The sequence below is a fragment of the Camelina sativa genome, chromosome 9 (genome assembly GCF_030686135.1).
Source record: "Camelina sativa cultivar CO46 ecotype springtype chromosome 9, ASM3068613v1".
Classification (NCBI taxonomy): Eukaryota; Viridiplantae; Streptophyta; class Magnoliopsida; order Brassicales; family Brassicaceae; genus Camelina; species Camelina sativa.
In genome coordinates, this window is record NC_141888.1 from 19,964,292 (window position 1) to 19,977,895 (window position 13,604).

At 35.8% G+C, this 13,604-nt stretch overlaps 3 protein-coding genes and 1 long non-coding RNA gene across 14 annotated transcripts; 2 read left to right on the forward strand and 2 right to left on the reverse strand.

Moving 5' to 3' along the window:
• Positions 1–2,293: 2,293 nt before the first annotated feature.
• Positions 2,294–5,584, reverse strand: LOC104711044 (uncharacterized). Of its 7 annotated transcripts, none has more exons than XR_015567003.1 (8): positions 5,300–5,584; positions 4,967–5,200; positions 4,758–4,876; positions 4,444–4,500; positions 4,165–4,257; positions 3,406–3,511; positions 3,060–3,159; positions 2,294–2,584 (listed from the first exon to the last, which is right to left on the reverse strand). It is a non-coding gene; the product is annotated as an uncharacterized LOC104711044 (long non-coding RNA). The 7 variants fall into 7 exon arrangements; XR_015567005.1 differs by having other exon boundaries at positions 4,754–4,876; XR_015567002.1 differs by lacking the exon at positions 3,060–3,159.
• A 723-nt stretch (positions 5,585–6,307) lies between these two features.
• Positions 6,308–8,357, forward strand: UMAMIT3 (nodulin MtN21 /EamA-like transporter family protein). The gene is made up of 6 exons (XM_010427715.3): positions 6,308–6,872; positions 6,953–7,069; positions 7,171–7,447; positions 7,540–7,695; positions 7,784–7,935; positions 8,042–8,357. The coding sequence occupies exons 1-6, from the start codon at positions 6,619–6,621 to the stop codon at positions 8,244–8,246; spliced, it is 1,161 nt and encodes a 386-aa protein (XP_010426017.1). The 5' UTR covers positions 6,308–6,618; the 3' UTR covers positions 8,247–8,357.
• Positions 8,358–8,724: 367 nt separating this feature from the next.
• Positions 8,725–10,811, reverse strand: LOC104711045 (2-oxoglutarate (2OG) and Fe(II)-dependent oxygenase superfamily protein). 5 transcript variants are annotated; one of them, XR_755193.3, is made up of 5 exons: positions 10,147–10,803; positions 9,862–10,061; positions 9,678–9,748; positions 9,453–9,583; positions 8,725–9,112 (listed from the first exon to the last, which is right to left on the reverse strand). XR_755193.3 is itself a non-coding variant. In XM_010427713.3 (5 exons), the coding sequence occupies exons 1-5, from the start codon at positions 10,801–10,803 to the stop codon at positions 9,098–9,100; spliced, it is 1,050 nt and encodes a 349-aa protein (XP_010426015.1). In that variant the 5' UTR covers positions 10,804–10,811; the 3' UTR covers positions 8,725–9,097. The 5 variants fall into 5 exon arrangements, 3 of the variants coding, with proteins under 3 accessions (XP_010426015.1, XP_087321253.1, XP_010426016.1); XR_015566111.1 differs by having other exon boundaries at positions 10,143–10,803; XM_010427713.3 differs by having other exon boundaries at positions 9,886–10,061; positions 10,147–10,811.
• LOC104711049 (protein root UVB sensitive 1, chloroplastic) lies at positions 10,149–13,517 on the forward strand. Its single transcript, XM_010427718.3, has 7 exons — positions 10,149–11,660; positions 11,749–12,024; positions 12,146–12,202; positions 12,331–12,529; positions 12,625–12,740; positions 12,853–13,029; positions 13,103–13,517. Exons 1-7 carry the CDS (start codon positions 10,947–10,949, stop codon positions 13,397–13,399), a joined length of 1,836 nt encoding a protein of 611 aa, XP_010426020.1. The 5' UTR covers positions 10,149–10,946; the 3' UTR covers positions 13,400–13,517.
• Positions 13,518–13,604: the final 87 nt, after the last annotated feature.

Consider the following 13,604-nt stretch of genomic DNA (forward strand, 5'->3'; position numbering starts at 1 on the left):
GAAATTTATTCCAGTTTGATATATTTTGTTAATCGTTGTAATATTTAATTATATTCAGTAGGTATACAACTATCTATTCATCGAGGGTTATCATTCTATTGGTATGAATCCAAACCGAAATTTTTATTTTTAGCTGTTAAAAAATGTGGTTCAAGTTGGTTTTTCAGAAAATGAGAGCATATTGGCTCGTATATGTTTGTTTGTTTTTTTGTCACAAGTATATATTTGTCTACTCCATGCTTTTTGACTAGAAAACTAATTGTATTATAGAAAACAAAATGGATTTCTATATTTCTATTTTTTTAAAAATATCTGATTTTGAAATATCAAGGTAAAAATGAAAATAAAATATCACAGTTTGTTCTATTATATTTTCTACTGTTGGGAATATTCAGTTTATTGGGAAATGGAAAACTGGTGATCAACAGAAAGATTGACGGTTGAGATGATTGTCCAATAAACTATCTTGACGACAACGACTTATCTACAACTTCATACAGGGTAAGGGAGTTTGTATATTTAGTTCTAGTCATAATACACTCAAATTGAAAAAGTTTTGACTACCAAAAAGAAAGAGGAGCGTGTAGAAGCAATGAACCCGACCGTCCTTGATCGACCATCTTCCTTAGATGCGCACATTGTGATGTTACATCATACACCTAAATATTATTGTTATAGGTTATAACTATTATTGTTCCCCTCTAATATTTATTATATTATTTATTTATGTGTGACTCGAGATAACTAACCAGCATCTTACGCGGAAAAAAGTAGTAAGTACATTCAAAATTGGATAACCATATATATATATATATATAATCTATTATAATTACCAAAATGTTTAATGACTTTAGGTTGTTTTACATAAAAATATGTTTCATCTATGAAACGATAGTTGTTTGTATTATATATTCATTTACAATACTGCCTTTATAAAATAGATGTATTCTTTTTATATGAATATATAACTGAGTTTTGAATCAAATAAATAAAATATGTTATAATTTTCTGTTTAGTTATATTCAAATTTGAGAGGATTGGTAATTTTCTTACTGAATGAGTGAATAGTAATATTTTTATTCATTTTGTATGAAGTAAAAATTGCTTTTGGAAATAGAAATATGTTTTGAGTTATGCTAAAAAGATTTAAATAATTAATTGAAATTAATTTAAACAAATCATTATGTCATTTTAAGAATGGTTCTCAATTAATATTTTTAATATTTTAATTTATTATATGATTATTTAAGAAATTTATATTGTCTTATACAATGTATTCATAATTTTATCATTTAAAACAAAACAAAAATAAAATAAAAAATATAATCATTTACATATCATATTTGAAAACAAGAGAACAAGTTGTAACGGTTCATAAAATATACAAAAATATGACTGTAAGTTTGAGAAGATAAGACACGACTGTATATTGTATTTCTTCATTTTTCCGAAATTAAAAAATATTTTACGAAAAATTATGACGAAAAGACACAGATAAAAGGATACATTGAAAAGATGCGAACGAAAGGTTATGACGAATAAAAACGAACAAAATAACACAACTGCAATGTAATCTCATGGCAGTTAATCGTAAAAATTTGTTTAATTTGATGTGTATAGCATGTTAATTATATATTTAATCATATGTAGGTAAGATTATTTTTAAAGAATATTTTTTAATAAAGATATAAAGAATGTTTTAAAAATTTGTATGTTTTTGAAATTTTTATTAAATAGTTTAGAAATCTCAATAGTTTAATAAATAAATTTAATTAAAGAAATTTTGTAATGAATATTTTACTAAAATGAGTTCCTCCGCGATGTCGCGGGGGCTCCATACCTAGTTTATTTAAAAACGAAAGTTTTTATCTTTTTTAATAAAAAAAATATAAAGACAAGAAGAGTACGTCATAGAATCTCTTGATGATGATGCAACGTTTGAAACAAACAAAAGGAAAAGGTTAGCGATGAGAAATTGTCAAACAAACAAAAGGAAAAGGTTAGCGATGAGAAATTGTCAAACAAATTCATACCAAGTTGTAACAGTACGTAATACAACGAAACTTCTTCAAAGATTGAATAAACCAGAGTAACACTCTTTAAGAGACCATGACCATGAGAAAGACAAAAAAATACGAAGACTCTTTTGCAGACGGCTGAGTCGGTTTAGTAAGTTCCAGAAGGTTATGTCGTATATTCTCAATATATATACTTGGGATAAGTTCGTTTGTGGTTGTGATAAACACAAGGTCTGGTTTTGGTGTTATCCTTATATGGTACGATATCATGGTGATTGAATGAAGTTAACAAGTTTTCTTAAAAGTATTCTCTTTCGAGATAACGTATATGCTAATCCAAAACCCTTAAAGATGCCCAAGCCCAACACATCAATGTCGGCCGACAATTGAGACAAATCCAACAATCTAAATCCTAGAGCGCCATATTAGAACCTAGAGCGTCTATCTTAAATACATCATATGACTTGCAAGCTCTTAATGATGCATTCATTCATTATCTTAAATACATCTAGCAATGATGCATTCTTCAGAGTGTGATGCCCAACATGGTGAGTTGAAGTGCATACCTGAAAATCATAACCAACAAGCATCGGTGAGATGAGTCTATAGAGTGATTATTCTTTTTAAAACATCATATTCAAATACTCACAAATCTTATTACAGGTACAATCATAGCGTGTCTCGCGGGTTAAGTATTATTATGTGTAAAGCTTTCTAATAACTATTGAAAGCAAACAGAAGCAGGGTTTTTATCTCCAGTTCCTTACGAAGCAAATCAAAGGAGTCGTTGAGATGTTGAGGTAAAGTTATTCTTAAAACCATGATAATATAAAATCAAACATCAACTGAATTTTTCTAATGTATTTCCTGTTTATTGGACTATTTCAATGTATCTAACTATTTCATTGCTGAATATGTCTTAATCTACATTTCATTTAGCATAAAAGTTACAACAATTTATTACTAACCTTTATAACAAAACGAAAACAGATTTTACATGGATATCAAAGAAAAAAACGCACTCAAAGAGGGCAACACAACCTTCAAAGAAGGCAAAGAACAAGCATCACATTTGAAACTCCTATTCCTTTTCCGAATGCTTCAACATGGGGTGAAGATTTAAGGACTTACAAAGATTTGTCTACAAGACATACAAGTAAGCATGTTTAGAAGTCTATTCGAATGCTTCTTTAAAAAGTATATCTAAAATCTTATCTCATTTTTCCATTCTTTAATTGTTTGTATTTTCTTAATTATGTTAGAAAGTTATCAATCAATAAACTTTTTTTCGTTAGTCTTCATAAAGTTCAAGAGTTATTACTTAAACAATTTAAGTTCAATATGAGAAAAGTCATTGTATTAAAATATGGCTTTGTTGATAACTAACCTTATTATTCTTGGTCCAAACAGCAGTTGATCAATATATAAGACATACCATCTGCTTCATATCAATCCGCCAACACTTAGACATATAGCCAAACAGAGCACCTTCCCTGCCATATTTTATAAAAAAAACATATACGAATGATTTAATAAAAGATAAGTCTAATTAAACGCATCAAAAAAAGGGAACCGATGTTAACGAGCCAAGAAATCGCAAACTACATTAAATATAATATATTTTCGAACCTACTAAGATATCTAAACAACAAAATGCCAACGAATTACGATATTTGAAATCTTAATGTAATATTAATCATTTGATCTATTTACAATACTTAAAAGCCTATAATCCCGTAAAATGTTCCATATAACATAACAAATCTTAACAATAACCATATCTAAAAGTCTAAAACCACATATTTTAACACCGATATTAAAATTTACCTTTTTAAAATAAATCAAACTATCTTCACTAATATCGTCATAATTTAATTCGCAAAATTACTTTCTAAAATTTAGTTTCATATACATACAAAATCATATCTTCAAAATAAACTACCCGAAATTACCTCCATCATATCATCGCACATCTTCCTCATTTCCAAAAAAAAAAAAAACATATTCGAATGATAGGAAAATAATAAATGAAAAGATCTCTAATTAATTGTTCAGATATCCGGCGAAATTACTACTATAAATATAAACACATGTATCAAAAGTCAAAACTAACCTAACAAACAAAAAGCAGAAAACTATTACTCACCATATATCAAAAATGGCTGCCAATGCTTAGTTTACATAGCTCGACGACATGAAGCCCTTCGATAAGATTTTCCAAAGATTCTAACAGAAACCACTAGGAAAGAGTTTGTTGTTGGTGAGATTTGTTTTTATATATGATTAAGTATATTCGTCGTTTGAAATTTTTTAAGAGTGGTCATAAGACTAATTTTATGGATTACTATATCTATATTATAACTCAAATAGAAGATAATATTTAAAGCTCGATTCATGAGATAGATATGAAATGTTATTAACTTACCAGTATATAGCCAGAATATTCCCAAATTCCGGCAAGGAAGAGGATTTGTACAGGTAACTGGGTTGAAAGATAAAATAGAGAGGAATGAATGGAGAAGAAACTCGCTGAAGGAAAAATTAGAAAGACGAACAGAGAGGAAGTTCATTTCATGGAAAATACGAGTAATAGGGATATCCGAAGTTACGCACCTCTTCTACATGTCTCAATACCCAATTGAAATCAATCAAAGAGAAATCAAACAAGAGAAAGTGATGATTTCAAAGAGAATTTGGAAACCGTTGAAGAATTTATGTTGAGGGAGAAAGCAAACTTACCATTAAGCTATGCTGGGGTTGTTTGTAAAAAGAACCAGTCCAAGGGAGAGAAGACCAAGGAAAAATGGTAGAGATGAATAAGAAAGAGTGTCAAGTTGGAAACTCCAGTAAACACATACCTCACAAAAAAAATTCAAAGTGATAAAGTTCAAAGTCTACTCAAAATCAAATCAGGCATGAGAAGAAAACAGAGAAAGGCAAGAAATTACATGTGTGAAATCCATTAAATTGGATGAGAACTACCAAAAACCAGCTCATGTTGTTGTTGAAAAGAAGGCTAGAGAGAAGATCAATCCCTAAAGGACAAGAGTATGTATATATGATGGAGAAAGAGGTTAAGAAGCTACAAGCATGCCAACAAACGAAACTTCCCCCTGAAGAAGCAATCGACAAGCTGGGTTATTATTCAAACGGTCACATGCAGAGGAAGAAGCATCATGTACCTTGGAAGACAAATGAGAAGAAAAATCTGAAATGAGAATCGAATATGAAAATTCGATGACTTGGCCGGAACTCAAAAATCATACTATTAAAGAACTTACCAGTGAGCTTTGCACATGCTGTAAGAGGAACATGTCCATGGCTCAAGAGAACCAAGGGATCAGATCAAGGAACAAAGGGGATCAAATCCCTAACTGGAATTTGGGAATTTGTGGATTGATGATGGATCTTAATCGGGGTTTTCAGATTGGAAAATAGGGATTGTCTGAGCGATTATCGACTGAATCTGATCTATTTTGTCGACTCAACTTTTGCGGAGACAACCTTTTTTTTTTTTTTTTTTTTTTTTTTTTACGTTTTTCATTTGTTTTTGTCTTTTCTTTTTCTGCAACGTAAATTATTTTGGGGAAGAAAAAAGAATGTCAATGGGCCTGGACAACGTAAAACCCATCATCTATAAATGATTATATTCGATTTTTGTGGCCCACTAATATTTTAGACCGACCATAGTCACATTCAATGATAATATTTTAATTTCAACAAAACTTGCAAAATATAAAACTGAAAAAAAAAAACAAAAAATCCAACACGTATGTACGGGTCACTCACTAGTATATATTAAAATCAAAGTAGCATATTTATCAATTTCTAAAAATTTTAATCTAGTAAAATATTTATGTGTTGGCCAAAACTAGAATGAAAAGAATATCATCATCATCATTTTAATAAATATAATCAAGGAAATAAAATCTTATATTGACATAAAAAAAAAATTCCAAAGAGAAAATTTGATGTTTTATTACGGTTTTTGATTTGTTGTTCAATCACTATTTCTTTTGCTTTTGAGAATCTCTTTACTGAAAATAGTCTATGTAGTAAGAAAACTACACCAATCAACTATAATTGAGGATTCAAAAAAGTTTTTTAATAGAAAGAGTGATTTGTAAATGATCGTTAAAATCAGTATAATTAGATAGGCATGGGAATTCGGGTATTTCGATTAGAGTTCGGATAGGAACTGGTCGAATCTTGGTCTTTTGGGTAGATGAACTTAGGACCGAGTAGTTTCGGTTTGGTTCCGAGTCAGTTTAGATATCTGAATGGTGAACCGATCAAGAATTTTTAGCATGCTATATTTTATTTTAGGTTCTATATGTATTTTTGCAATTGAAAAAATAAGAAACATTTGTGATCATGTAATGGCGGGTAAATAGGATCAATCGGGCAATGCATACTTGTGTCCGAAGCATGATGTCATCATTTGTTGTTCCCTTGTCTTGTTCGATCCAAAAACACGTTTTGACAGAAGTGCTAATCAAGCAATCAATTTCAAGATTTTAGTTCCCTTTACCCACTCCTCACCCTGGCTTTCATCTCTTTCTCCGGGAACAGGAATCGTCGGAAGAAAAGAAACCGGCCGATGGAGAATGCCGTGGAGAGAGAGGCGTGGAAGGCACATGTGGCGATGATCGTTGTGCAATTGTTTAACGGAGGGTATCACGTCATTACCAAAGTGGCTCTCAACGTCGGCGTGAATCAACTCGTCTTCTGCGTCTTTCGTGATCTCATTGCTCTCTCAATTCTTGCTCCTCTTGCTTATTTTCGTGACAAAAGGACTAGACCTCCTTTGAATCGACAGTTTCTTATAGCTTTCTTCTTCCTCGGCTTAACTGGGTAAGTCAGATTCTAAATCTCTTTTAATCTTCCCATGACTGCAAACATCATCAAACATGTTGTGTTTTTGTGTGATTTAGGATATTTGGTAATCAGCTTTTGTTCCTAATTGGTCTCAATTACACCAATCCAACTTATGCTGCAGCCATTCAGCCGTCGATCCCTGTTTTTACTTTCATCTTGGCTCTCATTATGGGGTAAAGACTCTATCCAGTCTCTGTCTTTACTTCTCTGATTCTTGCAAAACTAGAGAATCAATCAATGTCTTCTCGTTTCCAAATTTTGTGCGTTGCTGCAGAACAGAGAGGCTGAATTTATTCAAACTAGAAGGTCAAGCTAAGGTAGGAGGTACAGTGATTTGTGTTGCTGGGGCGGTTCTGATGGTTTTGTTCCGTGGACCAGCTTTGTTTGGGGAAACAGAAGCTGACGTCTTGAGTCATGGTGAAACTAGACACCCTGAAACAACATCTGGACACTTCATGTCTGGATTTTTCAATGGACTTGGGAGATGGAATTTGGGAGTTTTGTGTTTGATCGGGAATTGCACTTGCATGGCTGCATTTCTTGCTATTCAGGCATGTCATTTGGCTTCCAAATGATCTAAACACTTCAGTTTCAGTTATCTTCTTGTCTTTGGACTGACCTTGCATTGTAAACTTATGATCAGGCTCCGGTTTTGAAGAAGTATCCGGCGAATCTTTCAGTCACAGCATACTCGTATTTCTTTGGCACCATGTTTATGGTGACATCTGCTTTTTTCATGACTAATGAGTCGACGAACTGGAGTCTGACAAGATCAGAGTTCTTTGCAGTTGTCTACGCAGTAAGTTCCTCACACCGTATGTTTGTTGTATAGTCTTTCAGTCATTAGATTTCTCCAAATCAGTAACTCTGCAACTTCCTTTGTGCAGGGAGTAATCGCGTCTGCACTCAACTATGGTCTCTTGACGTGGTCAAATAAGATCTTGGGTCCTTCTTTGGTTGCTCTCTATAATCCTCTTCAACCTGCAGCCTCAGCTTTCTTGTCCAGAATCTTCCTTGGAAGCCCAATCTACTTGGGGAGGTTTAAAAATTTCTCTTTTTTCTCTTTTCGTTATTTTCAGCAATCAATGGGATGTGTCTGAAGTTGCCTATAACTAACTCTGGTTTTTTCTCCTTCTTTCTTATAGCATTTTAGGCGGATGTGCAATCATCGCAGGTCTTTACGGTGTCACCTGGGCATCTTACAAAGAAAAGAAAGCAGCAGCAGCAACGGGAATCATCCCCATCACCTCAAAGGAAGCTGAACCCTTGATCTACAGGGACCATAAGAACAAACCAGTAGGACATCTATTCACAAAGCCTCCCATCTCTTCACCAAAATCCGCTGATTGAAGTTACTTGGGTACTCCAATGTTTACTTGACCTGTTGTCGACAAGAGAGTGACTATCAATTTTTTCAACAGTATATATATGCATATACACATCAATATTTAACAGTCTCAATATCAGGCTCATCTAATTCAAGAACGTGTCCTTGGCTTTGATGCACCCGCTTACATGTGATAGAAAAGCTTTAATGTCCTCAATGATGTGCAGATAACTCGAAACCATAATCTCCAGCAGTTAAAAGTTCTCTGACCCTCCATAGCTGTGAACACCTCTGCATATCACCGAACTATACTTCATGTACATATCAACCTGTCCACTTTGTATCAAACCATTTGATTCAAACCCGAGCTTTATGGCATTCACTAGCACTCGCTGCCAAAAAGTAGCCCCATTACCAACATAAGTGTACGAAAGATACAAAATCTTTTCCAACAAACCCCAAATTGTGGCATAGGCAGTGAACTTGCTTTATAGCAACAAAGAGAGAAATGGCGTTTTGGTAATTTTCCATTGCAATATGGCTGATGATAATAAAAGTCAATAATAAAAATCTCTGCTAGGCATTTATTCGAAATGTGGCGGGTGACTTTCAGGCCCCCATATGATATCAAAAAGACAGTTGAGGGAAACAGCGAGGTCAGTCTTATACCAGACTTCATAATGTGTACTGTAGCTCATCTTCTCATAAGCCCAAACAGTGATCACATGACGTTGATTCCTGTTCCAGCGAAGAGTATAGATCTTCGGTTCCAGGTGGGGTTTTGGGGAATGGGATCTGCTTGAAGCTTTGCGGTTTCAAAGTTCTGTTTGGGACCCCCTGGAAAGGAGTTGACCATGTAGCCAGTTCCGGAGTTTTAATCTGAATTCCTCTGCAGATTTCAATTTAAGGCCTTATCAAACCAAACACAACCACAAGAGCTTATACATAGATGATGGCTTCAGAAAATTGACCAATAATTTAGGGAACAATCTGAGATAAAAAAAAAAAATACAAAGCCATCAACAAAATTCAAAGAATTTTTAAGTGCTTTTCAATCATTTTATGGTTCTTTTTCATTTTTGGGAGGCATAACTCAAGAAATAGTGGAGAAAAACAGCCTACAGACAAAAACTCTCAGTAGTTCTAAGATTACATAATGTATAGTTAAGATCTTCGCTGAGCTTTTTACTATGAACTCAGCAACAAAATGTTGTTTCATCTCTTCATACCTCTGCATCACTGGATTCCCAATCTTCGTCTTCTCTCCAAGACAGAATTGGATTGAGTGAAGATGACTTGTATGATAAAGATTGCAAGAAGTTGAAATAAGCATACTTGATGTCGAACTGCATGTCATACCCTGCAATCAGATGCATACGCAGCTTAATCGAGGCAAGGAAAGCCAAAACATACTGAAGACAAACAGAGGATGGAAACAAAACTAAAACTCTTACAATAGTTCACTGCAATGGTATAGCCACCATCTCCTGGGGTTTGACTAACATGGTGAAACCACATGCTTGGCCTGCAATAATTCAGATCAGTTATGAGTCGAATTCATGACAGAAAAGTCCAATTGTGTAAGCCTATCACCCATTTCTACTCTATGTTTCTTATAAAGCTAAAAGTAAGACTGACCTAGGTTGAGGAAAAGAATCTTACAGGTAAAGAATCTCGCCAGCCTTGACAGTACAATGAAACGGCTTCGGGCCATTGAAGAACAACGGATACTTTAATCTCTCACTTGCTTCATTCTCCGATGAAGGGTATGGATCCACACTACACCAAGGCACATGCCTCATCGGCTCCCCAACCTCAAGCTTGAACGCTTCAGTATCCTACAAAGATTCAAACTTTATCTCAATCAACAACATTCAACAGAAACCAAACTCATTAAAACATAAGTCTGAGAATCTCACAGACTCGATTGTAAGAGTAATTGGCTGCTGGATACTGTTCGATATAAAGGCGATGTACATCAGTCGGAGGAAGGAGAAGGAAATGTTTCTCCCCTGAAACAACTGCGTATAGATTCTCGTAATGATCTTTGTGGAAAGAAGTCACAGAGTGTTCAGTGCCAATCCAAAGGTTCACAGCTTCCGGCGAACAACCAAACGCCTCCGTAGCCCACGAGATATCTCCGTCACAGTCTAAACCAACAGTCGAATACTCCGTTCTGAAACAATCGTTCTGCTGTTGTAAATACCCAACCTTTTTCCCCTTACACGACGATTGAACAGCCTGAAGAGCCTCCGGAAACAAAACTTTCTCCACATGAGCCGAAGCGAAACAGAGATCATCTCTATCTCCGACAGGAGTGACGGCGTCAGCGCAGCCGTTAGGAGTGAGATGTAATGAAACAAGATCATTCGACAAAGCTCTGGAGAGGTAAGCCGGATCCGACCAGAGTTTTAAAGCCGGCCAATGAGCAATAGCGTTGGAGATTACACAAGGCTTGCTCTGAGACACGTAGTCTCTTAGAAACTTCACCGGAGACGGTGGCGAATCAAGACGTTCGATTTTAGTTCCTAAGCTTAATTCTCTCACTTCTCTCCATAAATTATCTATCTCTTTAGCCATTTGACGATCTTTTCAAACCCCTAAACCAAGAACCCTAATTTATATATTTAAAAAAAAAAACGAAAAAAACTATTTTTTTTGGTTATAAAAATTGGATTTTTAAATTAAAGTTGAAGACTTTGAGAAGGAAGAAGAAGGAGGAGATGAGTTGTTCTTATCTAATTTCTGGCGACGCTTCAGTCGTCGCTTCACGGCGGTGGCGTGAAGGTTCTTCCCGGCAGAATCTATATCTCCCACGGCAAGTACTCCGGCGACAACCGGTTCCTTCGTTTTCTCGATGCGTTCGGTTAGTCGCTACTGTGAATGATAACTTTAGTAAACAATCGCTCGGGAGGAGTTGTTGCTTTGCTTCGATGTTTAGTGGAGACATCGGTGGAAGTAACGGGAACAATGATAATGGAAATGGCGGCGATGGTGGTGGTGACGGAGACGGCGGTTGGTGGTTTAACGGCGGTGGCGATAACTCTGATGATTCTTCTTGTTTCAATTTGAGGTTTCTCTGCTTTCTTGTATTGGTATTGTCTTGGTTATCAGCTGCTTCCGCCATAGCTAAAGCTGAGAAATCAGATAGTGACGATAGCACTGAGAAAGAGACGGTTTGGGAAGTGAGAGGAAGTAAAAGGAAGAGACTTGTTCCTGATTTAGTCAAAGACGAGTTCGTCTCTGAAGAATCAGCTTTTGAATTATCATCTTCTCTAACACCTGAGAATCTTCTAGCTCAATGTAGAAACCTTCTCACTCAGTTCCTTCTTCCTGAAGGTTTTCCCAATAGTGTCACTTCTGATTACCTTGATTACTCTCTCTGGAGAGGTGTTCAAGGTATTGCTAGTCAAATCAGCGGTGTTCTTGCCACTCAGGTATGAGGACTGAGCTTATCAATCTCTCTCTTAGGCACCACGAGCACTTTGGTGATCATTTTTTTTTATTGGGGTTTGTTTTTGGTAGTCTTTGCTTTATGCAGTTGGGTTAGGTAAAGGAGCTATTCCTACAGCTGCAGCTATCAATTGGGTGCTTAAAGATGGAATTGGGTATCTTAGTAAGATCATGTTATCGAAATATGGACGACACTTCGATGTTCATCCCAAAGGATGGAGGCTATTTGCTGATCTTCTTGAAAATGCTGCTTATGGTATGGAGATGCTGACGCCACTCTTCCCTCAGTTCTTTGTCATGATTGGTGCTGGTGCTGGTGCTGGTCGATCTGCTGCTGCATTGATCCAGGTTTTCTGTTCGTCTCTGAATGCTTTAATTGCATAGCTCAAGTACTGCATTGTGTATAGTTAAGTACCTGTGCCTATGGCTACTGTGGTAGTAAAGTACTATATCATTTACTTTTCTGCAGGCTGCTACTAGAAGTTGTTTCAATGCTGGCTTTGCTTCTCAAAGGAACTTTGCTGAGGTTTGATATGGCCTTTTTAATGAGAGTATTCAAGTCTTTATCACTTATCTACATGTTACTGAAACTGCTAAGCTATTTGCTCTTTTCAACTACCTGTAGTGTATTCATCAACAGCTTCTCTGTTGTAGGTAATTGCCAAGGGGGAAGCTCAAGGAATGGTGAGTAAGTCAATGGGTATCTTGCTCGGAATAGTGGTTGCCAATTGCATAGGAACTTCTACAAGTCTTGCCCTTGCTTCGTTCGGAGTTGTGACAGCAATCCATATGTATACCAATCTCAAATCTTACCAATGCATTCAGCTACGGACTCTAAACCCGTATCGTGCAAGTAAATGCCTCTTTTGCAACTGCCCAATTCGTTTGATATTCATCAAATGCTTCTGAAAAGAAACCGAAAGTAACATTTCTCTGTTTACTATACAGGTTTGGTTTTTAGTGAGTATCTCATCAGCGGCCAAGCTCCTCTGATTAAGGAAGTCAATGATGAAGAACCGCTCTTCCCAGCTGTTCGGTTTCTAAACATAAAATCTTCAGAAAAGGTGAAAATGTCATTCTCCTTACTAAAACTTACCAAGTTAAAAATCCAAATTTTCTCGGATGGGAAAGAGAGTGCTGGATAGCCTGATTCTCATTATCTGCTTTATTTTCTAGCTGCAAGATTTTGTCCTATCATCAGAAGCAAAAGCAGCAGCCTCAGACATAGAGGACCGGCTTCAACTAGGATCAAAGCTCAGCGATGTTATCCACAACAAGGAAGAAGCAATAGCACTGTTTGATCTGTATCGCAATGAAGGCTACATCCTTACAGAACATAGAGGCAGATTCTGTGTAAGCAATAATAAGATCATTTCATCATTCTTATCTGGCCAAATCTCTAACCATTTCCTCTTCTAATTGTCAGGTGATGCTCAAGGAAAGCTCGTCGCCACAAGACATGCTCAGATCGTTGTTTCAAGTGAACTATCTTTACTGGCTAGAGAAGAACGCTGGGATAGAACCTGCAAGCACTTACTCAGACTGCAAACCGGGCGGTCGCCTTCACATTTCTTTGGATTATGTGCGACGAGAGTTTGAACACGCCAAAGAAGACAGCGAATCAGTGGGTTGGGTCACTGAAGGACTGATAGCTAGACCTCTGCCGTCTAGAATCCGTCTAGGTTATGATCATGAACCCATATCTTCTCCTTCTAGCTCATAAAGGCAGAGCAAAACCAGAGCCAATGGGATGATATATTAGATCCCATTTTATTATTCGGTATAGATTAAGACATTGTCTCTGTTAACCAGTCATTGAAATGCTATAAGCTTTTTAGAGATTCATGTCTCTCAAGTCAGAAGATACTCTGTCAGATCTAATTCGACCTCATGTGAAAACCAGATCATTCTGTTTTCACAATGTGGAT

What these genes read in the sequence shown, in the direction of transcription:
- UMAMIT3 (XM_010427715.3), top strand. Translation starts at nt 6,619, where the DNA reads ATGGAGAATGCCGTGGAGAGAGAGGCGTGGAAGGCACATGTGGCGATG. An exon ending in CTGCATTTCTTGCTATTCAG is followed by an intron (nt 7,448 to 7,539) that starts GCATGTCATTTG and finishes ACTTATGATCAG; the next exon opens with GCTCCGGTTTTGAAGAAGTA. An exon ending in AGCCCAATCTACTTGGGGAG is followed by an intron (nt 7,936 to 8,041) that starts GTTTAAAAATTT and finishes TCTTTCTTATAG; the next exon opens with CATTTTAGGCGGATGTGCAA.
- LOC104711045 (XM_010427713.3), bottom strand. Translation starts at nt 10,803, where the DNA reads ATGGCTAAAGAGATAGATAATTTATGGAGAGAAGTGAGAGAATTAAGC. An exon ending in GCTGGCGAGATTCTTTACCT is followed by an intron (nt 9,749 to 9,885) that starts GTAAGATTCTTT and finishes GAATTATTGCAG; the next exon opens with GCCAAGCATGTGGTTTCACC. An exon ending in TACCATTGCAGTGAACTATT is followed by an intron (nt 9,584 to 9,677) that starts GTAAGAGTTTTA and finishes ATCTGATTGCAG; the next exon opens with GGTATGACATGCAGTTCGAC.
- LOC104711049 (XM_010427718.3), top strand. Translation starts at nt 10,947, where the DNA reads ATGAGTTGTTCTTATCTAATTTCTGGCGACGCTTCAGTCGTCGCTTCA. An exon ending in GCGGTGTTCTTGCCACTCAG is followed by an intron (nt 11,661 to 11,748) that starts GTATGAGGACTG and finishes TGTTTTTGGTAG; the next exon opens with TCTTTGCTTTATGCAGTTGG. An exon ending in CTGCTGCTGCATTGATCCAG is followed by an intron (nt 12,025 to 12,145) that starts GTTTTCTGTTCG and finishes ACTTTTCTGCAG; the next exon opens with GCTGCTACTAGAAGTTGTTT.